At 44.3% G+C, this 24,545-nt stretch overlaps 1 protein-coding gene and 1 pseudogene across 2 annotated transcripts; one reads left to right on the top strand and one right to left on the bottom strand.

Moving 5' to 3' along the window:
• The first annotated feature begins 522 nt into the window (after positions 1 to 522).
• LOC136656167 (5S ribosomal RNA) lies at positions 523 to 635 on the top strand (annotated as a pseudogene).
• A 448-nt stretch (positions 636 to 1,083) lies between these two features.
• On the bottom strand, positions 1,084 to 21,803 carry TMEM144 (transmembrane protein 144). 2 transcript variants are annotated; one of them, XM_066632808.1, is made up of 12 exons: positions 21,759 to 21,803; positions 20,373 to 20,572; positions 18,914 to 19,036; positions 16,232 to 16,331; positions 14,765 to 14,845; positions 13,250 to 13,331; positions 12,110 to 12,195; positions 10,916 to 11,034; positions 9,239 to 9,358; positions 6,672 to 6,769; positions 4,414 to 4,467; positions 1,084 to 1,731 (listed from the first exon to the last, which is right to left on the bottom strand). In XM_066632808.1, the coding sequence occupies exons 2-12, from the start codon at positions 20,509 to 20,511 to the stop codon at positions 1,648 to 1,650; spliced, it is 1,086 nt and encodes a 361-aa protein (XP_066488905.1). In that variant the 5' UTR covers positions 20,512 to 20,572; positions 21,759 to 21,803; the 3' UTR covers positions 1,084 to 1,647. The 2 variants fall into 2 exon arrangements, with proteins under 2 accessions (XP_066488905.1, XP_066488904.1); XM_066632807.1 differs by lacking the exon at positions 21,759 to 21,803 and adding an exon at positions 21,471 to 21,548.
• Positions 21,804 to 24,545: the final 2,742 nt, after the last annotated feature.

The following is a 24,545-nucleotide window of genomic DNA, read 5'->3' as shown; positions in this document are numbered from 1 at the left end:
CACAACAAATACAAATGCAGGCCCCTCAGTTACTTCTTGGCATGAGGCTATTTTAAATATTCATTGAAAAAATTCCTCTTAAATGAGAAAACTGTTTAAAATTCCTAAAAATAATGCACTAGATTTAAAAGAAAAATAGATACAAATATTTGTAAGAACTACATGTTATCCTGACCTGAAGACACCCATGCTCAATAGTGACTATTTTAAGAAGAAACAGATTTCACACTAAAAGTTGTATTACACATGGAAAACCTAGTATAAATGAAACATTTAAGTGGACTTTGTCCTAAAATTAAGTAATTACTTGTTCCAGTTGACCTTGGTGCCTTAGGGGGTCAGTCCATCAGCACTGCGTATGCTGGGGTTATATTGCACAGGGATTTGCTGGTAAAAGGAGCAAATAACAGTGATTGTTCATTTCAAATAGACATATGAAACTGTCTTGTTCTTAGTCAGTTAGGTCAAGATGCTCTCCAAGATGTTTTCAGCCCTGTTACCCCAGAGTCTATAACATGAACATTCTAGGTTACCCTGCACATGCCTGATCTCGTCTGATATCGGAAGCTAAGCAGGGTCAGGCCTGGTTAGTACTTGGATGGGAGACCGCCTGAGAATACCTGGTGCTGTAGGCTTATACCATAGTCTCTTGAGACTGAAGGTTGCCAACTAGCCTAAGGTTAAACTAGATATGAGCCTTTGTGGTTTGTAGTTTTTTTTAAAGGAAATAGTTCATGGGAAGGATGAGATGGTCTGAAACCACAGTGGAGTGGATAGAGGGGCCTACAGTACTTTGTCCTTGCCATGGTTCTGATCCTGATTTCCAATGGCAGTTTTCTTCCATTAAAAATAGCACTGGGTTGGGAGACACACACACACTGTAATCAGGATCAAAACTGCAGTGGAGGCAGAATACTAAATCTTCTCTAATATTATTGGTCCTCCTTGCTAGTGTAAATTCCAGAAGTCTGGTTTCACATGAACTGCAGCTGATGCCCATGGTTCAAGGGCCACATGTTGAACATTGTGTGCATGAGGCAGGTCAAGGGTCTGAGGGACTGCCCCGCCCTTGCAAAGAGCACCTGAAGGACAGATCCTCAAACTCAGGGGAACTTTTGGAATAGGCTGTTAAGCAGAGGTCAAGAAAAAATGCACTATATATATCACTATGCACAGAAACAAACATTGACATGCACCTGAGAGATATTGTGGCTGATGGCCTTTGTTAACAGTTCCTATATAACCACTGAGCAATAAAATAAAAACACAATACCCAACAGTAACATTAATCTCCCCACACAGTGAACAATAATTATACTTTGATTACTTGTCTTATAGTTCACCCTTCCTGACAATAATGGCACTCAAAACATAGCAGTAACAATAAAAACAACTGACTTACAATTTCATCCCATAATCACCATGCCCTGAGATATTAAATATTAATTCTTTTTCCCCTTATTTTTCGACATGTTGAGAACAAAAAGGATGCTTCACATGAAGTTCAAAGAGTTCTTGATCTACAAACTGTCTTTGGTCTCCTTGGCCAGAGCGATGACATCCACAAAACCAGAAAATATATGACAATCTCACACACCAGAAATGTGTTAAGGAGTGTGGCCATCTGCTGGTAGAAAAGATGTCTTCTCAGACTTTCGAAAAAGCTGTTGAGAGCGACCCAGCCAGAATAACACAAAAGGCGAGTAAGAGTAATACATAGTTTTTCAGCCCCTGCATAAAAGGTGAATGGGAAGAGAAGTAGCATCAGTTTCTACAGATCAACTGTGACATTGGGTTATTTACAGAACAATTGAAAATAAACACTTTTTTTCTTTTGCAGATTAACAAATGTATTGGCTTTTGCAGATTAACAAAGGTTGGCTTTGGAAGGAACACATTTTATTGCAGGTATTAGTGACCAGCTAATGTTTATTGCATATAGATGGAATACAATAATGGCTGGGCCAACTAAATAGATTCTAAAGGTTCATTCCAACATACCAGCTCATGGTACATATTCAAGTGGAAAGTGGGGTAGATACCCACAACAACTAGTTCAGTACAACAACTAAGGGCAGAATAAACATGAATATGGGTAACAGATTCTGGCAATTGCTTCTTATAGGAAAATACTAATGCTACTAATAATAGTTTAATATTTGCACAGCACTTTCTGAGTGTGCAAAAAGCTTCACATTTATTTTTTTGGGGAAGTCCTTACAACAACTCTGTAAGGAATGTAAATATTAAAACCCTATCTTGCAGCTGAAGCTGAAAGGTAGTGGTTGGTCTAAAAGCACTGGATCCCCACCTGCAAGACCCTGAGAAGTGGTCTGCGAGGTCTCGGGGAAAAACAATCATCTTTAATCACTTCCAGTGTCTTGCCAAGCAAGCAATCTCCCATGAACCATCAAAGTGGGTGCAGCCTGCTTGCAGTCACAACCAAGTGTCAGCTGTGGTTGTGTGTGGTCCATTCTCTGATAATCTATACAGGAGCTCTTGAGAGACAGACCACCAGAGAGGGCAGAGGCCAGGCCACCCGCAGCCGCATGTGGTTTACAACGATTCTGCAGGCTCCTAAAGGTTGGGAACTACTGGTCTGAAGTCTTTAGTAAGTGACAGGAGCAAGTCTTGGACCACAGAAGTCCTGATTTGCAGCCCAGTACCTTCACCACTGTGCTACACCAGGTCTCAAAAAGCCATTCTGAAAAGAGCAAAGAAAAGGGGTGGAAGAGAAGCTGAGCTCTTCCCCTACATGCTGCTTTGTTTCTCCAACTCCCACCCACAGTTGCTCCTCCTGCAAGGTTCCACATGACCCATTCACTCTCATGATCAGGCTCCTGGAACTGCACAATAAGGGGAATAGCAGAGTGAGGGTGGGGTTTCATGGGAAACGTGACGAGTAGCAAGGGTTAAGCATCCCTCCCCCCATTTTCACTCCAAATTGGTTGTACCCAAAGCTGTTTTCTCCTAGGAGTTCTAGCAATAATATATTTTGTACATTTATGCTGCAATCCTATGCATACTTACCTGGGACTAAGCACTACTGAAATAAGTGGGACTTACTTCTGAGTAAACAGGCATAAGATTGTGCTGCTAAAAGGTAGTTTCATTAGAAGCTTCAGAAATTCAACACAAGTTGGAGGAGTTGCCACAGCTCTGGAGACAGAGCATTTGCTATGTATGAAGAAGGGACCATGTTCAATCTCTGCTGTCTCAGGAACAATTGGGAGAAGACTTCTCTGCCTATAACCCTGGAGATCTGTTGCCTATCCAAGTGGACTAAATGTGAACTGATAGCCTAACTCAGTGGTTCTCAAACTGGTGGGTCGAAACCCACCAGGGGAACTGGAAGCAGGGCGTTCTCCCTTAAGAGGAGTGGCCCTGCAGGAATGGCAGCGACAGCACCACAGCGATTGCAACACTGCCACAACCATGTGGATTTTGACCTACCTGGGGGACAGCACTGGCGTCTTGGAGGTACAGGGAGCCTGCAGATGGCTCTGCAAGGCTCCCCAAGCCTCTGCATGGCCAAAAATAGAGATGGCAACCCACTTCTGGTTTGCGGTTGTGAAACTCAAAGTGGGTCACAATCTAGAGCAGGGGTGCTCACACTTTTTTGGCTCGAGAGCTACTTTGAAACCCAGCAAGGCCCGGAGATCTACCAGAGTTTTTTTTACAATGTTCGCGCCATCATAACATATAACATTTATGTGTACAATGTATGTTGGTGTACCTTGAGCCCCACTGAGTATAACAGGACTTACTCCTGAGTAGACATGCCTAGGATTAGGCTGTGAGGCTGCAATCCTAGCCACACTTACCTGGGAGTAAGCCCCATTGAGTACAATGGGCCTTAAACCCGGCGTTTCCTCCCAGAGGCACCTAAGGGGGGGGGGGTCGGCACTCCGCGATCTACTCATTTTGCCTCGCGATCTACCGGTAGATCGCGATCCACCTATTGAGCACCCCTGATCTAGAGGTTTGGGAAGCCCTGTGGAGGTGGGCACCCCAAAAGGACAGTGCAGCTCCTGGTAAGTCCTAACCCCCCCTTTGTCCCTGGCAGTGGCATGATCCTGGCGATTGCATCACTGCCTTCACCCCACTTAAGTGGTTCCCAGCTTCCCTGTTTGGGAACCACTGGCCTAACTCACTATAAGTCCTATGAGAAGCACAAGCACAAATCACTTGTGCTTCCTCTCTCAAGGCAATCAAATCTATGATTGCTGATCTCCCCAGGTGACTTTCTGAAGTTCTAAGAATGCACAGAGAACGAAATACAACTCACTCACATGCCCCTTTCTCCCCTTTCTTCCAGAAATCATACGCTCTGCTCTTCCAGATGCGGAAGCACTGAGAGCACTGGATACAACCGTGATTTGAGAAACATATTTAGGATGTCACAGTCCTTACCTTTATTTCTTTAAACACCAGCACTCCCCACATTGCAGCTATAAAGCCAGGACCCTAGAGAGCAAATTTAATATATAATGAAAATTCATTTCATTTGTCCTTTGCAAAGAACTAACTATCTGATCTAAATTTAACGTTGCATCTGCAAAAGTGTAATTGATTGGAATCTGCCAGTTTGAAACGAATCTTAATGCCTATCTATGCAGAATGACCTATGCAGAGTAGACCTGGGACCTGTCTATATTTGGTATTATTTTTGATCCTAAAAAGGCCACTCACACCCTAGCCCTTGCATCAGGCTTGAACTGAAAGGAACTAATCCACAGCTCAAGACTCTTGACCATTCCAGTTTTCAGCTCCTAAATCCTGATTACTGCTTACACATATCACTGAATCAGCTTCTGGGAGCCTTCAGTGGAATAGCCATCCCAGGGCCATATCCTATCCAACTGTCCAGCACTGATGTAGCTGTGCCAATGGGGTGGCTGCTGCATTCTGCCCTGGGGGTACAGTACAGACCTCCTCAAGGTATGGGAACATTTGTTCGCTTACCTCAGAGCTGCCTTGAGGCTGCATCAGCACTGGAAAATTGGATAGGATTGAGCCTCCAGACATTTTGGGAAGTGCCCAAGTTTTGCAGTTGTAATCTACTGCATATATTATGAAAATAGCTTGATTCACTCATTCTCCATTCTCCAACTTTCTCTCCCTGCCAAATTTTTCTATGGCACAGTTTGTTGAGGTGCTTTTCCCCTTTTTAAGTTACTCCAGCTTAAAACAATTCTCACTATGTATCCCATACATTCATTTCCATAACTGTGGCCATAAAGGTTCCCATGTTTAGTACCCTGCAGCCAAATAGCCGGAATACCAATTGTTATTTCTTTTCTATTGCCGGTTTTCACCTCAAATGGACCTGCACATTTATTTCCCAGTGATACTTTCAATTTTTAATTTCAAATTAAATTTTCTTCTGTCTGGAGAAGGATAAGATATCCCTGATGGATGATGCCCATCTCTGCAGTTCTGACACTTACTATAATTTATATGTCAATAGGACATGTACGCTATAGGAAAGGGTGGGAGAGTCGCTAGTTCAGTGGTTCTCAAACTCTGGGAGAGTTTGAGAGCTACTGAACCTTTGCCTCAGAAGGCAGGGGGAAGGCAGAGATGCGATGCTCAGCATCACACCTCTAATGGGGGCACAGGGGCACGCAGCCACTCACTTCCACCTGCAGTAGCCTCCTGGGGGTTGGGGGAGCCCTGCGCCAACCTCAGCAGGGCTCCCCATGCAGCGAAGAGCGCTCCAGAAGGCGATCGCAACCACGTCCTGTTTCTCAATTGCAAAACCGGAAGTGGTCGCAATAATCTGCTGGAGGGCTCTGCACTGTGTGGGGAGCCCTGCCGAGGCTGGCGCCGAGCTCCCCCGATCTCTGGGAGGCTGCTGCAGGCGGCAGTGAGTGGCAGCGTGCCCCTGTGCCCCGATCAGAGGCACAATGCTGGGCATCGCGTCTCTGCCTTCCCCTTCTCTCCACCCCTTAAGGGAAAGCAGCACAGGGCTCTCAGGCTGGAGTGTTGAAACACCCCAGTTTGAAAACCACTGCTCTAGTCCGTTGCTGCTTTCATCAACTGAGATTCTTTGTCTCAGTTGGCAAAAGGCAAGAGGAAAGAAATAGTGAACATCCATTTCTCTTCCCCCATACACAATCTCTGAATTGCTCCTACCAATGACTGTGTGAGGCTCTCCCTTCGTCTCCAAAACATTCATTAGTGTGGTGCCATTGGACTAGTGAGGAGGATAGGATTTAATTTATTTCTTCCTCCCCCATCACACATATTTGTTCAGAAAATAAAAGCAGGTTTAGTTTCCCTTAACCCCCAAGATGGCAACAAGGCTCTGAGATAGCATACACCCCTCTGAACCCAATTCTCTGTCACCACCTCCATGGTTGTTTGGAAAGGAAAGGAGGACCATTTGGGGCAGTTGTTGTCTCCTCTCTTATTGAGGTTCCCAACATGTCCACATGCTGGGGCTCCTGCATAGACTATGCATCACCTGCTTTCCATAGTGAAATGAATGAATCTCTAAAAATATCAGGCTAGAAGAAGATCAGAACATAACACATCCTTTTTCTTACTCCAGACTGTATGCAAAATCTTCAAAATCAGGGCAGAAACGAATCACATGCACAGTTCAGTATGCAGAGAACCCAGTCATATAGGTTATTGCACAAACTAATTATTTCCTTGGTACTCACAGCAGTGATAATTGGAAAGCTGACCACGGCACTGAGGTAACGATTTGCTAGGAACCAGCAGCAACTGGCAATTGCCCATAATACACCAGAAACAAATCCTGACAACAGATATAAATATATCATACATCACAGTCAATGTTTTGGCTACGTACACCATGTCATGAATAAACATGTGGTTTAATAACACAAATGCTACTTTTGCAGATAGGTTTCAGTGAGTTAACCAAAGCATAGAACCAAAGAGTTTGGCTCTCACAAACCTCAGACCCTAAATACATATTTGGTATACTCCATAGGAGTTTATTTGAGAGAATCATTTGGTATCCTACACCAAATTAGCAAAGCCCTCCCATTGACCAGCCCCCAAATCTACAGAAAAATAAAATGTTGTAATCCAAGTTCCTTCATCAAGAGAAACACAGGACACTGCCTTACACTCCTGGTCCATCTAACGCAAAATTGTCTACATCAACTGGCAATGGCTCTCCAAGGCTTCAGGCAGAAGGGCTGTACAGTCTACCTGTACAGGTAGGTACCTGTACAGGTAGTCTAGGGAGGCAGAACCTCACCCGTCCCAACAAGTAAAGTAAAAAAGTACCTTGTCTTTCCACACTGCTTCTTTTTTCTCTAGCACAGTCAGTTAGTTAAGCAGTATGCACACTACAGTACACAGGGAAGTAGCTAGCAGCTGATTTGCTGCAATCATGGCTGGCTTCCAATGATAAAAAAGGCATCAGGGTGCCTGCATCAGCAGTTGCTGGGGCGGTAGCAGGCACAACTGTCTCAGCTCTGTTTTTAAGAAAGCCATGAAAACATCAGGGAGCCTGCATGAAGGGACTGGTTCTCTAAAGCACCAAGAGAGGCAGCTACTGAGTTGCCTCACAGGTCTGTGTTGAGCTCTCCCTATGTCTGGGGGGTGGGGGGTGGGGAGGTGAGTTTATTTAATTTATTTCTAGGGGAGGGAGAGAGAGTTTGGTTTAAGGAAGGTAAGATCCACTGAGAGAGAAAAGTATAAGGGGGAGGGAGGGAGAGAGAGAGAGAGAGAGAGAGAGAGTGAGTGAGTGACTGTGTATTCATGTGGCTGTGCCTCCTCAGGCCCAGGACCTCACCCCATGTCACTGTCAGGCAGGAGTTTTTCCTAGCCCTACCTGCCACCTTCTGCATGTGAAGCATGTGCTATGGACCCTTCCCTTGCAGGCACAGAACCTCTGGATGCAATTGCATGTAAATCAAAGCTGCAGCCCAAGAGACTTTGTCAAGAAATCGTTTGAGGACCAAGGCAGATAGGGAACTCCACGAAACAGTTAAGTTGGAAGTTTGGGATTGAAGCTGATTGCATGCCCATTGACCAAGTCTGGCTTTACTATCTTGCTTCTAAACACACTGGCTGTGAACTAGCAATGCATGTATCAAATGCAGAAGTGGAGCTCTTCTACCACAGCGGAGTGCATTGCACACCTTCCTGCTCATTTTGTCACTGCTGTAAATAAGAGCCTGGGCTTGCTACATGGCACTCAAGAAACCAGCCATTCAGGAGAAGAAACATCACTTAATCAAATGTGGCTTAGTACTAAAAATCATTTTCAGAATCAGGAGATTAGAGTGCAATCCAATGCGAAGTTATGCACACCTAAGGCAACAGTCGTGAGCATATTTAAATTTTTAAATCAATGGGACATTCTTCTCAGTTAACATACCATCTCTCCCATCAAAACACTGGGGAAGTTTTTCAGACATAAACATTTGTGTTAAGAAGCACGCAACAAATGGGGAAAAACAAGCTGAACGAATACGAGGAGATAAATATGGAATGTGCTTGAAGAGAAAACTCACACAGTCCATCTGAAGCTTGGGGGGAGGGCAGGGCAATCAGTATTTGATTTGGAGATGGTATGTATGTCTTTCAAGGAGCAAAGTTAGAGGGAAGCTGAACTCACCCCATAGCAGAAAGACCCACATTTACTCCTGTTTGCATATACAAGCAGTCTTGAAAATATGAATGCATTCTGGGTTGAACAAGTGAATAAGGGCGCAATCCTAACCAACTTTCCAGCACTGACTAAGCTGCAATGCAGCCCCCAAAGTAAGGGAACAAACATGCCCTAAGCTTGAGGAGACCCCCTTGACTACCTTCCCACTGCAGGATGCAGTGCACACCACATTGGCACAGCTATGTCAGTGCTGGAAAGTTGGTTAGGATAGCGCCCTAAGACATCCTCCAGGTCCAATGTGTTTCTCTTTTTTTGCATCCTCTGAACAAAACACTAAGTGTTTCAAGACTGAAGGTTGCCAACCAATAAATATATCTAGCACCTAAAAATGTCACCAGTTTCAATGGGATCTCCAAGACTTCAAAAGGGATTTGAACATAAAAGGGATCTATGCATTGCTCCCATGCGCAAGATGGCAGTCTTTGCTGTCTTGTTCAGATTCCTGGGTAGGTCCTTGCAAGATTTGGGTAATTCATCCCCATTACGGTTTTGTCAAAGTGTAGCAAAACAGAGTACACTTGATAGGAGTTTGGAACCTGTCATTCAAGCAACTGCAGAAGTATATCGGCATTTTACCTGGGAGTATTACTTGAGGATAAATTTTAGGCCTATTTTTCATTACAGCACAGTAGATCAGAAAGTAGGTGGTACTCGTAAGGAAGATGCCACTGAAGTGTGCGAAGACATAATCTAAATCTGACACAAAAATAGGACACATGTAATATATATATTTAAAACTGACATATATGTACCATAGAACATTTCAAAGTATTCTAGAAAACAGGCAATTACTTCAGACAAGCCTATTCTCATATCATAGGCACCCAATTATTGATTTTTTTTTTTTATTTAAGCCTCCTGCATTTTGTCCTGTTTTTGTTGAATTTGGGAGAATTTACCTCAGGGAAATTTAGCGAGAATTTACCTCAGAATGCCAGATGCAAGTGATGGCACCAGGATGCAGGTCCCTTGTTGTCTTGTGTGCTTCCTGAGGCACCTGGTGGACCACTGTGAGATACAGGAAGCTGGACTAGATGGGCCTTTGGCCTGATTCAGCAGGGCTTTTCTTATGTTCTTATGGAGTTGACTATCAGCACAGTCCTATACAGATTCCTGCACTGTGATGCAGTGGCGCCAAAACAGCTTCAGCTATATTCAGTGTCGGAATAGATGCTGCTGGAGATCTCTCTGAGGGAAGGGGACATTCATCCCCTTCCCCTGGAGTAAGACCCAGCAGCTGCTATGGGGTTACACAGGCTTGCACCAGCAAAATCATTGGTGCAAGTCTGAGCAGACCTGTGTTAGAAAATCAGGACTGGGCAGGGGCATAGGATATGGCAGTAGTCACTGCCGTCATTCCCACTCCCTCCTGGGTCCCATGTGCCCCATTACATCCCTTCCCTGCTTCTGTACTGCCCTTTTCCTGATCTTCCGCCAACTCACAGAGAGCCTACCTGTTCTGGCAGGTGCAGGTCTTTGACTGTTGCAGACAGGCTGGTGCAGGCCTTTTGGCCAGTGCCATGAGCCTCTGAGCTGTCGCAATGTGACTTACAGCACATTTACAGTAGTGCACATGCTTGCTCTGCTGGCACTGGGCAGGTTAGGATTGAGCTGACCATCTCTTTAACTAGGCAATGGTGATAGCAACTTTCCCTCTCCATTCTGATACCCTTTACAGATGTGATACTTGCTAACATAAATCCTCTTAATCTTAAGGAAGTTGAGTTTGTGCTTCAAAATACACAACCAGCCTTGAGACACCTTTTTTTCTGGAGAATGGCGTGGTTCTCAATACAGAAATGGCCACACCCAGTTCTTTTCACATAAGAATTTTCTTCTAAACCGTCTATAATTCTTCTCTATTACAACACTCTTTTTAAATTGTAGGAAATAGCACTGAACTCTAGTCCAGGCCTCAAGGTCAGATAAGGCAGGTAAATAATATGATTGCTTGATCTGCAGTGCAATGTGTGAACCAGGAAAATCTAGAGCACTCCTAGACCTCAAAGACATGTGTTGGCAGGACCAAGTGAATGACCTCTTCGGAAGAAGCTTGAGGAGGGGTCTGCTGCCATGGAAACAATTCTGGACCAAGGTAGTTTTGGTAGCAACTCCTACATCCTTGGATGTGTTACGAACCATGCAGTAGGACCTAGCAGCAGAGTCATACAGAGGAGAGTCTTCCTGCCCTTCCCACCCACCACAAACAATCACAGTTCTCCACTGGTATACATGGATGTTAGAATGTCTTACCAAACTGACTTGCTCCTGTGTACATAGTCCCATTTCTTCTGCCATGGTCCTTGATGTAAAGCACAGGCACAAAACTAGAACCATATAATATTCCCGCTATCACTGCCAGAGAGCAGCCTCTTACAAAAAAAAGAAAAGACAAAAATTTTACAAATTATTTTTATTAAGAAAACTGTTTTTCAACAAAGTTAGTTCACAAAGGGGTTTACATAGTAAAATAAATAGTACAGGTTGTGTCTTGGCATCCACGGGGGTTTCATTCCCAGAACCCCTGCTGATGCTGAAAATCGTGTTAAATGAAATCAATTTTAAAAAACAACCTCCCTTTATGCAGCGGTTTAAAATTAGTTTCGCTTACTATTGCAATGTGAAAGAGTGGCAGCAGGCAATCAATCAATCAATCAGCAGATTAGTTTCAGTTCACTCCAAAGCAAGTAACCTCTTCTTTCCTCTGGAGTGCATGAAAGAATTCGAAGAGAATGCAAAGCGGAGGTGATAAACACTTCCACTTTACATTCTTTCATGTGCTCCAGGGGGAAAGGAGGGGTCACTTGCCTCCTACTGAACTGAAACTGTTGACTGACTGACTGGCTGGCTGGCTGCCTCCCTGCTGCTTCTGTCCCGCATTGCAATGGTAAGTGAGACTGAATAAAGGATCATTTTTCCTTTAATTTAAAGGGCCTTTGTTATTGCGTTAAGATAAAACCATGGGTGAAAAATCCATGGATAATTTCATTTTATCTGTAAGTGGTTCCCTGTCCCCCAAAGGGCGCACAGTCTAAAGAGAGATGCAGAAAAGACACTAGCAACAGCTACTGGAAAAGATGCCATACTGAGATGAAGAGGGACAGCTGCTCTCTTCCTGCTAAATATAAGAGGACACCGCTTTAAAAGGTGCCTTTTTGCTCAGTTAGCAGGGGTTAGTCATCTCTCGAATTCAGAGTCATCTCTTGCGTTACAATATTCACAGCAGATTTGCAGCACTGTTGCAGAAAATGTGAGAATTGAAAATTGTCAATACCAGACTTACCTATAGCAGTCCAGAAACTGCAGCCTGGGAAGAGATGCGAAAGAGCTGTAATGGTATGGTTACCTTTTGCTGCTTCGGCTGCCTTATGGGACAAATGCACTGTACAACAAAGGAAGTAAGGTAGGGTAGAGAAACCATACCAAAAAAAGTGCGGAAAAACTTACATCACTCTCTTTCCCAACGGAGAAAGATTGTCCACCCATGACACATCACTCCTGGTTTCAGCCCTGCGTTCTGAAGTGTTGATTGCCTGTTAATCAAAATTCAAAGTTGAGATTCCTCAACTTCCTCCCAGAATTTGCTTCATTAATGATCTGATTTCCTAACAAGGAAGTTTTTCCTGATGTTTAACCTAAAAGTATCTTCCTGCAATTTAAACGCATTGTTTCTGATCTCTCTGTGGACATGAAGAATAATACTCTCCTCCTTTTTTTCATACCCTTCATAAGATGTGGACCTTGCTGACAAATTTCCTAGATACCCTTTTTGGAAGTCCATCCATGTGTGTGTCAAAGGGCCCAATCCTATCCAACTTTCCAGTGCCAATGCAGTCACAATTCAGCACTGGGGTAAGGGAACAAACATTTCCTTACCTTGAGGAAGCCTAAATGACTGCCCCCCAACTGCCTGATACAGGGCCTGCCCTACGGGCACAGCTACATCAGTGCTGGAAAGTTGGATAGAATGGGGCCCAAAATACATCATCAGTCCTGGAGCAGGCCTAGAGCAGCAGTCTGGAGAACACACTAGTTTCCAATATAGAACTTCTTTCACTCTTCATCTTCCTCACTTTTTCTCCCTACAATTCTCTGAAGTATTCTCTGTTGCAACATAGTGCTTAATCCAGGGCTCTTCAGACTCCAGCCGCAAGCCAAATCAGGCGTCCCTGCTAATCTCTGCGTGAATGGAGCTTACAGAGGGAGGCTTCCATTGTTGCTGTTGATCACACCCCATGTTCACTCCGCCCGCTGCTTCTGCATTCTGCTGCCCCAGTAGGCTCTGTTCCAGGATTTCCTGGCACACGCAGTGGGGTGGAGCAGACATGGGGGGCAACAGGCAGCGATAATGGAAGCCTCCCTGGCTGAACAGTAAGCACCGGTCGTGCCAGGTAGGCTGTCTGTGTCCAGTTCAGAGACTGCTGGCTTAAACTATGGGAATGACCACTGAATTCTATATTTCAGAGGGTGGCATGAGGTTGGAGTAAGCCCTTCATTAAAGCTTTCTCTTCCAGTGTGGACATATATTCACTGCATTAAAACAATAATGTACATACAATACTTACTACATAAGGATGTAATACTTACATGTTCTCTTAATAAAGGCTCACTCTCTGATGAAGATGAAGAGTTCTGAACATCAGTTTTGACAAAAAGAAAAAGGATAGTGCTGCAAAGGAAATAATTGTAAACACTAAACTCATGATGATATAGCACTATAAGCCTATATGTATTTAATAATACAGGTGCCCGCCACTTAACAACCTTCCACTTAACAACGGACCACATATATGATGGTGGTCAAAGCACAACCAAGAGGCTCTTAATGAGGCAGTCAGGACTCCCATAGCCTGCAGTAGAATGTCTTGTTTACACAACAAAGAGGCCCTTAATGCAAAGAAGAGGCAATCTATCTCCAGAAGCCTGTACAGCCAGCTAGTTTCTGGCAGGAGTGTCCGTTTACACAACAAAGGACTAGATTGGGCTGAATGTTCACTTAACAACCTAATCACATGACAACAGGAATTGGAGAACGTATATCCCCGTCGTTAAGTGGCGCACACCTGTACTTAATATTTTATAATGCTGTTGATGGCTCAAAGCACTCTCGCATATACTAATTACCTTGTCGAAAACTTTACAATAGCCCTGTAAAGCAAGTAGTATCATCCCCATATTGCAGATGGGAAAGACTGAGGTTGAGAGGCTTGCCTATGGCTTCCTTCTTATGGCAGAGATGAGATTCCAGCTCGAGACTTCCTGATTTGCAGCTCAGTTCCTTTAGCCACTATGCTACATAAGCACACTAATATATTTATACAGTATACATTTTAGCCATTTGGTTGTTTATAATTTGCCACTTTTTCACCATTTGTAAACCACAATTCTTTAACATCAGTAACATTACTTGATTCCCCAACAACATTACAGGCAGCCTAATCCGACCTAAATTCCCCCACACTGATGCAGCGGTTCCCACATGGCTTCCACTGGATCTGTGGGGCAATTTGGGCTGCTGGAGGTCTCCTCAGGGAAAGGCTCAACTTGGACCTGTGCCAGTGATATTGCTGGTGCAAGTCAGCATTGACCCATGTTGGTGGATTACACCAGGAAGGGGGATAGGATATGGAGTGTGTCAGTGCAGTCGATCTTGCCTCCCTCCTTGCTCTGATCCACCCATCCCCGCTCCTGTCACCACCCTTCCCACCTTCCACTCTTCTCACCTTCCCCCACCTTTGTACCAGATTCACCTGCTCTGGTGGCTTGCTTGTGCTGATGGAAAGGCTCTGGCCTTCCCACCAGCGCTGCCTGTAGGTTCACTGTTGCAAAGCAGTTTATGGCACTTTTGCGACAGCATGTCCGTGGAGGATGGTTTAAGGTTAGAGTAGGATTGGGTCACAAATAATTTAAATTTTATTTCCACAGAATAAAATACTTTGTTACATCTGTTTTTATTTCACTTGTGGATGTTTTAAAAATAAAATAGTATTCAACAGTGTGCTCATACATATGTATGCCTTCTTTGACTTAAGTCCCACTGTGTTTGGTAGGACTTATTCCCAAGATTACAGCCCAGGAAAGGGAAGTATTTTTTAACAGTACCTCACTACTGAAAGTCCAGCTCCAACGTAGTTTAAGATAGGCTTAGCTACTTCTTCAGGGTCAATCCCAAACCAACCAAATCTGTCAACCCAAAAGTTTAAAACTGCATTAAATTTCTCATAATGAAATAGGCAAAGACAGAAGGGGAAGGAAATCATATGTAATCACCAGGGAAGTTCAGTTTCCTTTCATTTTATCATTCATCATTGTTTATCACAAATAAATCTCCAAAAAATAATCTTAGAACAAATCTTATAAATGGCTTGAAAAACATCTGAGACACAATTACATGAAACCTAAAGATTTTGTATGTTTCTCCACTAACGTTAATGCAATACTACCAGGGTGACCCCAAAAAAACAGAACCCATAAAAATTTTATTAAATCCTACAAAGGTCCAGTAAATTTCAAGAAACTTACTGGACTCAAACTTCAATCTGTGTACGATTATTCCCCAAAGTTTCAGTTATCTTGGTCGCTTTGCATAAAAGTCATGTTCTTTCCAAAGAAAAATTAAAATCAACAGTTTTATTCAAGATTTGTGGGTTCTGTTTTTTTTTGGGTCACCCTGTAGTATTTCTTTTCAACAACTAGAATCTTTTTTTGTATGGAATTTTTTTTTTTTTTGGGAATATCAGGCCCCTGAACATTTGTCTTTACAAAGTCAAGAAGGTGTTTTTCCGCTGGCATCCTGTGGTAGGGGGGAGTTAAACAGATAGAAGGAACAATCCTTAACCAGTGAAGTTAAAAAAATAAAATAAAACTTCCCCTCGTCTCTGGAGGATGGGGGGATGATGACGTTCCTTTGTATCAATGGTTTCGCTTAACTGTGGGGGTTCTAGAACTGAACCCCCACAGATATGGGGGTACACCTGTAGTCCCTTACGTTGAGGAGGCTTTTGTGACTGCTCCCCCCCCCCAGGATACAGCACATGCACAGTTGGCACAGCTGCATTAGTACTGGAAATTTGGACAGGATTGAACCCTCAGTTGTCTAGAGAAAAAGGGCTTTTAATTCAGCTACTGAGGTCATGTCCAGGAGGTCCTCTGAGGTCCACATGGGCTTGCAATCCACGTCGAGTTAAATTAGCAGATTACAATCCTGCAAGATAAGTATTATTATCCCCATATTGCTGCTGGGGCTGAGAGGGTGTAGCATGCCTAAGGCCACTCGTGGAAGTTCATAGCAGAGATGGGATCCAAACCATGGAACTGCTGGTTTATTGCTTGGTCTCTTAGCTACTACATCACACCAGAAAGATGGAAATATAACAGCAAATGGATTGTCTACTTAATATTTCTGTGCGCCTAATCTTATATGTATAATCCTATATTCCTGTGGCACAATTTATCACAGCCATGTATTCTTTCCTAATGTTGAGCTTATTTGTGGTACATTTTAAAATTAAATAGCAGAAATATATCAATGATTACCCACAATAAATATTAAACTTGCAGCCTGTTTACCTTGAGCTTGCCCAGCCAGTTAGCAAATTAAAAGATGCCCAAATTAGGAGCCCAAGACCTAACCCAATGGTTTTAACAATTGGGACAACTGTTATGTTACCTGTACGATATGAAAAAAAAAAATCATTATTATGACAATGTTTAATATTCATAACTAAAGAACACAATCACCACAATTCGTGTCATTGATTGTAGTGCACATAGCAGGCTGGAGAATAACAATTTATATGCATACATACATACTATTATAAGTATTGCTCCTTTTTTAGATATAAACACATTAAAAATACAGTATTTTGAATCAAATCATCAGCAGTAGATTTGTCACAGTTTTCATTCAGTGACGCTCAACACGCACTGCTGTTGGTACAGGTAGATCCCAACTTACGACCTGGTTCTATTCTGGAGGTTTGTCCAGAAGTCGGAACTGATATACATTGGAACAGTGTTATCGTGCCTGTGTATTGTGCACAATACCAGATGTACTGCACCTGCATGAAAGTGCTGATTTGGCCATCTAGCTGACTCTTGCCAGTTCAGCGCTATTGCTCCTAAGCAAAAGTACAAGTCCAGACAGACTGTGCTGGTGTGAAAGCGCCAACACAGCTGCATGTAGATTGGAATATCTGTAATCAGAAGTCTGTAAGTTTGGGACTACTTGCATTTAGAAAAAATGTTTTTAGAAGCAAAACAAAAAATGCTAAGCACTCACAGTGTCAAGCAATGGGGACTTCTGATGCACCTCCATCATGCAATTATAGTGTAATCAAAGTCAGAAGTCCCGCTAAATTCAACAGGACTTACTCCATAGTAAGAATGCTTAAGACTGCAGTTTCAATTTTCCAATTTAAAAAAAACTCATCATGCAACGGTGACATAAGACACAAGATTAGGAGACAGCATCAGCAACACACATTACAATTGTCTCAGGTTTATCTATTACTATTTCTCACCCTGTGCTATTATGCCATTGCTGCAGTCAGCAAATTATGCCTACATTCACATGCATATGGGTATTAAGAACATAGGAAGAGCCCTGCTGGATTAGGCCAAGGATTCATCTAGTCCAGCTTCATGTATCTTACAGTGGTCCACTGACTCTGAGAGCACACAAGACAACAAGATGGAACAAGAATAACTAGAAAAGATACAGAAGAGAGCAACCAAAATGATTACTGGGTGCGGGCACCTCCCTTATAAGGAAAGGCTACAGCGTTTGGGGGCTCTTTAGTCTAGAGCAGGGGTCTCCACACTTTTTGGCCAGAGGGCCACATCAAATATTTGGCGTGGTGTGGAGGGCCGGAAAAACAATTTAAATAGAAAATTTAAATAAATAAATAAATGATGGAATTTAGATGAGTGAATAAATGAATGAGTGCCCAATCCTGTGGTCCGCGGCATGGCTCCATGCCGCAGATCACAGTCCTACCAGAGCTAGCCGAACGCCTGTTGGAGCTGGGCTAGCGCGCAGTGGTCGCCCGGGTTCCGCGTCTCAGCGGTCTCTCAGACCGCCGGGCTGTGGAATGGGAGGCGGGGGTGTGGCCGAGGGCATGAGGGAGGCATTCCGGGGAGGGGGGAGGTGTGCCAGGGGGCGGGCGGAAGGTGTGTCGGGTGGAGGGAGAGAGAGAGGCGGATCTGCGGAGCTGCGTGCCCTACACAAGCGCCTTTACTTTAGCGCCGACCTTTGGGTCAGCGATAAAGAGAGTAGCCCCATTGCGGGGCTGCTTCCCTTACTTGGGGAAAAGGGATGAATGTCCCCTTCTCCTGAGATGCCTCCCACAGTTGTGCAGGAGGCGAAGGATCCAGTGGCAGCCCTCTACAGAGCCACCGAGCCTGGGCGCTGCGGGCAGCTCAGGATTGGGCTGTGAATGGGCTCATTCATTCAACTTCTCTGGCCCTCAGAACACCCTCCAGACATAATCGGAGCACAGTTCTGGTCATGTTCAGTTGAGGGGGCCAGAGGCTTTCAGGGGACAAGAGGTTGGCTGTGGGCCGGAAAGAGGCTTCCTGCGGGCTGCATCTGTCCCCTGGGGCTGGGGTTTGGAGACCCTTGGTCTAGAGGGGGGATATAATTGAGACATACAAAATTATGCAAGGGGTGGATAGAATGAATAGAAGGATTTCCCTCTCACACAACACCAGAACAAGAGAACATTCACTAAAATTAAGTGTCAAGAGAGTTAGAACAGAGAAAAGAAAAAAATTTTTTTTACCCAGCATGTAATTAGTCTGTGGAACTCCTTTCCACAAGATATGGTGATGGTATCTGGCCTAGATGCTTTTAAAAGGGGATTGGACAGATTTCTAGAAGAAAAGTCAATCACAAGTTACAAACCATGATGGGTATACCTCCTGATTTTAGAAATAGGTTACCTCAGAATGCCAGATGCAAGGAAGTGGCAACAAGATGCCGGTGTCATGTTATTTTGTGTGTTCCCTGAGGCATCTGGTGGCTGCTGTGAGATACAGGAAGCTGGACTAGAAGGGCCTTTGGCCTGATCCAGTAGGGTTCTTCTTATGTTTTTATGTTCTTAAGATACCTATCTTATTGCTACTCCCTTGCATCTGGCATTCAGAGATAGGCTACCTCTAAACCTGGAAGTTGCATACAGTCATCATGACTTGTTACGTGACTTGTCACAACGTGTTAATACTGACACAGTAGTATTAATTAAGCATTACCTGTAGCCCATAAAAAGCCCCCAACCATAGCAAGGGACCAAAATTTAGGGCAGTTCTGAATAAGGTTAACAATCAAAGCAACTATCCAGATAGTTGCACAGAGGATCCACTGGAAGAACATTCCTAGAACACAAACCGAAGAGCAGGTCAGTATCACTGAGAGATCATAGCTATCATATCAGATCATTTCTATAATAATCAAACTGAATACATCAGTCTGCATTAGTGGGTCCAGAATCTCTTTTAATTTTAATCTATATATTATATTTAACCTATATTTTGTAAGTGGTTTCCTCTCATATTTATCAGGGAGAGAGCAACTGTCCCTCTTTACCCCAGCATGGCATCTTTTCCAGTGACTGTTGCAGGTATCTCTTCTGCATCTCTGTTTAGACTGTGAGCCCTTTGGGGGAACCATTTATTTTGCTTTGTAAACTACTTTTTGTGGAAAACAGTATATAAATGTTAATAAAATAATAATAATAATAATAATAATAATAATAATAATAATAATAATAATAATAATAATAATAATAATAGAGACAAAGCTTCTTGTAGTGATTGGTTGAGTGGGTGTGATGTCACAGAATGTTTAAAAACTGCCTGCAGAACAAAGATGTCAAAAACAGAATTATGGGGCAGAAGTTGGGCTGATGGTAAACCTCTGTCAGGTCCTTAAGGGCAAAACGAATTTGGAAAATAACTCAAAGTAAAAAAACAAACCCAAACTGAGGCCCCTGGAAGTAGGGAAAGTAACTGATAGTGAGTCTGATGAGAGGCAGAGTAGGGAATGAATTTAAAAAATGGAACCAGAGGGAAGGATAGGTGAAAGAAGAGCTAATAGAAAAAAGGGACGGGAAAGACTTCATGGAAAAAGACAAGATAAAGAGATAAGGGTACTGAACAGATTGGAGACTATCTGAGAGAAGGGATGAAGAAGATGAAGTAGGCAATGGAGTGAAATGTATATATCTAAGGAAACTAGCTGCAGACAGGGGAGCTGGGAGGAAAAATTCAGAGAAGAGTGATAGTGCATTATTCATAGACTAGAATTAGACAAGTGAAATTAGGCACTGAAGTGGGTATGGGAATGTAACCTTAGAGAACGTTTCTATATTTTTCTGGCTACTTGGTACAGTGCTAAAAAACAAAATTCAAGGGACTGTTTTGCTGGGTTCAGAAATGTTGCATATGATGGAAAGCAGAAGGCATCAGCCTCTTGTCTTTGCAAGGACACTTTGTGTCATGTGATGACATAGGAATATGGACTACCTAATTTGTGGAGAAGGTTAATCAAACCATTTATAAATCATCTTTTCCATGGGTCTTAAAAGACAGGTAATTAATAGTGACACTTATTAAATTAATATAATTATTGCAAAAGGTGTTTTTTTAAAAAATGTGAACACTACATGGCATGCACATGTTTCTATATAGCAGTTTAACAAGAAATGTTTACCATCGCCAGTTTCAAATTTCTTAACTGGCACAAAGTTTGTTCCAAATAAGAACACAGCTACTGCGGAGGACGTGAAACCAATGGCTAGCTCTGTTGCATTGCTGCTGACAGAGCTGTGGTTTTCTTGCCAGCTCTCCATCTCAGGGGCGGCTTTGGTGTCTTTAAGCAGTGATTTAGAGTCTGTCCCTTTTTAGTGGCTCCTAGAAGTGAAGAAATGAATTGATCAGATCATATCTATAAGCAAAAATATTGCTAGGAGTTCCAGGTGCTAATAAACAATCCAATCAGGCTGATTATCAAGAAAACTGGATAACAATGCTAATTCAAACATTGTTTATACTAACATAATAAATGCTGGCTGATTTTTCTAATCATCACCAAAGGTGTTTGCAAGGAGTGCCCTGGCAGGGTTCCCTACACATGGGAGCTCTTCCCTGCATGGTGCAACATCTGAAAAGAGTGACATGGTTTTCATGGGAGAAACAGCATCACATGAGAGCGATGTTGCTAACTCCAGACTATAATGGCTTAACCAGAGAGGAAACCTGTTGAACAGGTTCTCTGTAGGAATTTCCTCTTTGTCCAATACCACATTCAACCTTCTATTTTGAAAGGCTTGATTTATTACCATCCAGTAAGATGGATGGAACAAGCTCCGACACTTCTCCAAATACTGCTTCTGATGTTTGTTTTCAACTGGGCTTTTTGGGGATCTCCAGCTCAGGATGTGCGGTGGGTGGGGAGGCAGGTGAGGCAGTGCCTCCCCACCCTAGTCCTTCGGAAAGCGCCACTGCAGTGGGAGGTGTTCAAGCAGTCAGAACCCACGCGGGTTGTGAGTGTTTGAACACCTCCCACTGTGGTGTCGCTTTTTGAAGGACGGGGGGGAGGCACTGCCTCCCCTTCCTCCCCATCCACCGCAGGTCCCTGCACCAGCTCCAGTCACTTGTTTCCTTGGGCTCCCCACCCCATCTGCTCTCAGCAGGCACGCAATTCTTTCCCCATTGCATACTGAACTTCCAAGGCTTTCCTGCCAACTGGGGCTGCAATCCTATGCACACTTACCTGGGAGTAAGCCACATTGACTCTAATGGGACTTACTTCTGAGTAGACATGCATAGGATTGAGCTGCCAGTTTCCTGCTTTGATTTTTGTTTTCCTTTCCAAAACTCCACGACCGAGGCTGGAGCAAGGAACTCCGCCCCATCCTCATGTGATGCATCTCCCCTCCCCTCCTCCCCTCCCCTCTAGGGATGTTTGCACATTCATTGGGGCTTCTTCCTGGTCTTGTGCGTCCCTTTGCCAGTCCCTTCTGTGGACAAAAACGACACGAGGAGTCCGAATTAGGCAGGACCGCCTGCGATGCACCCCCTTTGCAGGCAGCATCACCTGCAAAGAGCATCCAGCGCGTGTCTGCGTTGGATCAGGGCAGAGGGGAACAGGCAGACTTCTGAATCCAGGCAGAGGGGAACAGGAAGGACGTCGGTCTCGCTTAAGGTGGCCTTGCGCTGCAAGCCTTCTTAAGGAGGCGCCTTCACGTGTCCTCTCTGATTCGGAATACAGGAGAAGCACAATTCTAGAAGGGTGACTTTGTCCAAGGAACATACAGACTAACATACAGCATGATGTGCACACGTTCTGCCCGCCCCTCCCGTGGAGGAGCACGGCTGGTCTTACACAGTGATGTATTTAGCTTTAGTGCTGCGTGTGTGTGTCTGTGAAGAACTAGATCAGTGTTTCTCAACCAGTGGTACGGGTACCACCAGTGGTACTTGAGGTGGTGTCTGGTGGTACACATAGATAGCACCCCTGGGCACCTGTCGCCCAGCATGGAGACCAGGAATGCAACACAACAGCAGCAGGAGGCTCAGCTCAGCTGGCAGAGCTCCAAAGGATGCTTTTTCACGCTCAAAAAGCTCTCCTGTCCACCCTGAGCCTCTTATTGGTGTTTGTCGCATTGCTTCTGGCCGCCCAACCGAGAAGTCACTGCCAATGATGCCATCGCCATTTACATTTGGTGGTACTTTGAATAGGTGGACCATGTGAAGCTGTATGGCGGAGGACAAGCATTGAGAAACACTGAACTAGATCATAATTAAATGCCTTGCCTGCCCTCTGGTGGCTCTGCCGAAGCACAGACTCTGGTCTACAAGGCAGGCAACCAAATACAATCAGGTTGCAATCCTGTGCATGCTTTCCTGGGATTAAGACCCACTGAATGCAAGAGGACTTATTTCTGAGTAGACATGCATAGGCTTGTGCTGCCAGTGAATTAAGCATGATGAGCTGTGGAAAACCTGTATGGCCACTTCTTTCCTCAATGAGACCCAGAACAAATGATGTTATTCCTCCTCTTTATAAAAAGTGTTTGCCGGTTTCAGCAGGCTTGCACTCTGTAAACTTGAGGCATATTTGTAAGACCAGTGAGTGCTTTCTATTACCATACCTCACAGGTACAAAAATTCCTAAGGCCTAGCAGGAATTTTGTTGCTGTGCTAGAGAGAGAGAGAGAGAGAGAGAGAGAGAGAGAGAGAGAGAGAGAGAGAGAGAGTCCTATCCATACTTTCCTGGGAGTAAGTCCCATTGACTATAATGGGACTTACTTCTGAGTAGCTTTGGGCTCTCATCCAGCATGACCAGAAAGAAAAAGGAACGTCAAATAAGCAGCTAAAACAATTTTTATTAAGCTAACCAAAACAAGGAACTAGGAGAAAGGAAAAATGGAAAGGGTCAGACAGGTGATATGTTGGCATCCTTCAGTCTCGGAAGACTATGGTATCGCGCTCTGAATGGTGGTTCTGGAACAGAGTGTCCTCTCCAGTGCGTGAAGCCTGGGTAAAGTAGATATGGAGGATAGACAGGTAAGTGCATAGGTAAGCCCCTTCCTTCACAGCAATCAACCTTCTCCTCCTGCCCAGGACCCAATAACTGACTCCTCCTGGTTGACCAACTGCTACATAGCCAGGCTTCTGCTTTTAGAGGAGCTCTTTAAACATTCCAAAAGCCTTCCCCCCCCTTTCACCCAACCTCACTTTGTTGAAAATGTGTAAGAGTGGATGTGGTTGGTTAAGAACCCTGTCATGTCTGTATACATCAGGGACGTGCGGTGGGTGTGGAGGCAGGTGAGGCAGAGCCTCCCCACCTGAGTCCTAAGGCGCCCAAGCACCCACAACCCACGAACTCTCCATTCCTTCCCTCCTTGCTCAGTGTTTGGGTTGTGGGTGCTTGGGCTCTCACATGGCAGCTGTGCTTTTCGAAGGACTCAGGTGGGGAGGCTCTGCCTCACCTGTCTCCCCACCTCCACATGTCCCTAGTATACGAACCAGGTCGCAAATAACCTGGCAGCCTGGTATGACCACACACCTCTATGATTTTCTAGAAGCCTGGGAGAAGCAAAATGGTTGCCAAGTAGAATTTTGCTTGAGGCTTAATTGCATGGCTGAAGGACAGAGAAACCTGTGTTGGAGCCAGGTTGCTGGAGACCTGAGCAAAGCCCTGCAGTGATCCACTAACCTTCTGCCAGCTTCCTGGCAACAGCAGCAGGTTTTCTGTCCCTCCCCATCAGCAAATGGGGAGTGGGGTTGGGGGAGAATCTGAACTGACTGACTGGCATGAGGCTAAGGGGTCATTGAAATTGAATACCTACTAGGCACTTTTCTTATTAAAGAAAATATTTCTTTACTCAGCGTGTGGTCGGTCTGTGGAACTCCTTGCCACAGGATGTGGTGCTGGCGTCTAGCCTAGACGCCTTTAAAAGGGGATTGGATGAGTTTCTGGAGGAAAAATCCATTATGGGGTACAAGCCATGATGAGTATGCGCAACCTCCTGATTTTAGGAATGGGTTAAGTCAGAATGCCAGATGTAGGGGAGGGCACCAGGATGAGGTCTCTTGTTATCTGGTGTGCTCCCTGGGGCATTTGGTGGGCCGCTGTGAGATACAGGAAGCTGGACTAGATGGGCCTATGGCCTGATCCAGTGGGGCTGTTCTTATGTTCTTATAATTTCAGAAAACAAGAGGAAGTACCACTGAAGTCAATTTCCATGACAGCAGCTCCTCTGTCTCCTATCTTTCCCACCAACCAATGAGCAGCTTTCTGACTCTCTAAGAGACTTGCATGACAGCCAATGGGAATACCACCTAGAGGGCCTGTAATGGCATTTGGATAGGCTTGTAT

This window comes from Tiliqua scincoides, chromosome 6 (genome assembly GCF_035046505.1).
Source record: "Tiliqua scincoides isolate rTilSci1 chromosome 6, rTilSci1.hap2, whole genome shotgun sequence".
Taxonomy (NCBI): Eukaryota; Metazoa; Chordata; class Lepidosauria; order Squamata; family Scincidae; genus Tiliqua; species Tiliqua scincoides.
Note: the sequence above shows the minus strand (reverse complement) of the source record. Positions and strands in the feature narration are given on the sequence as shown.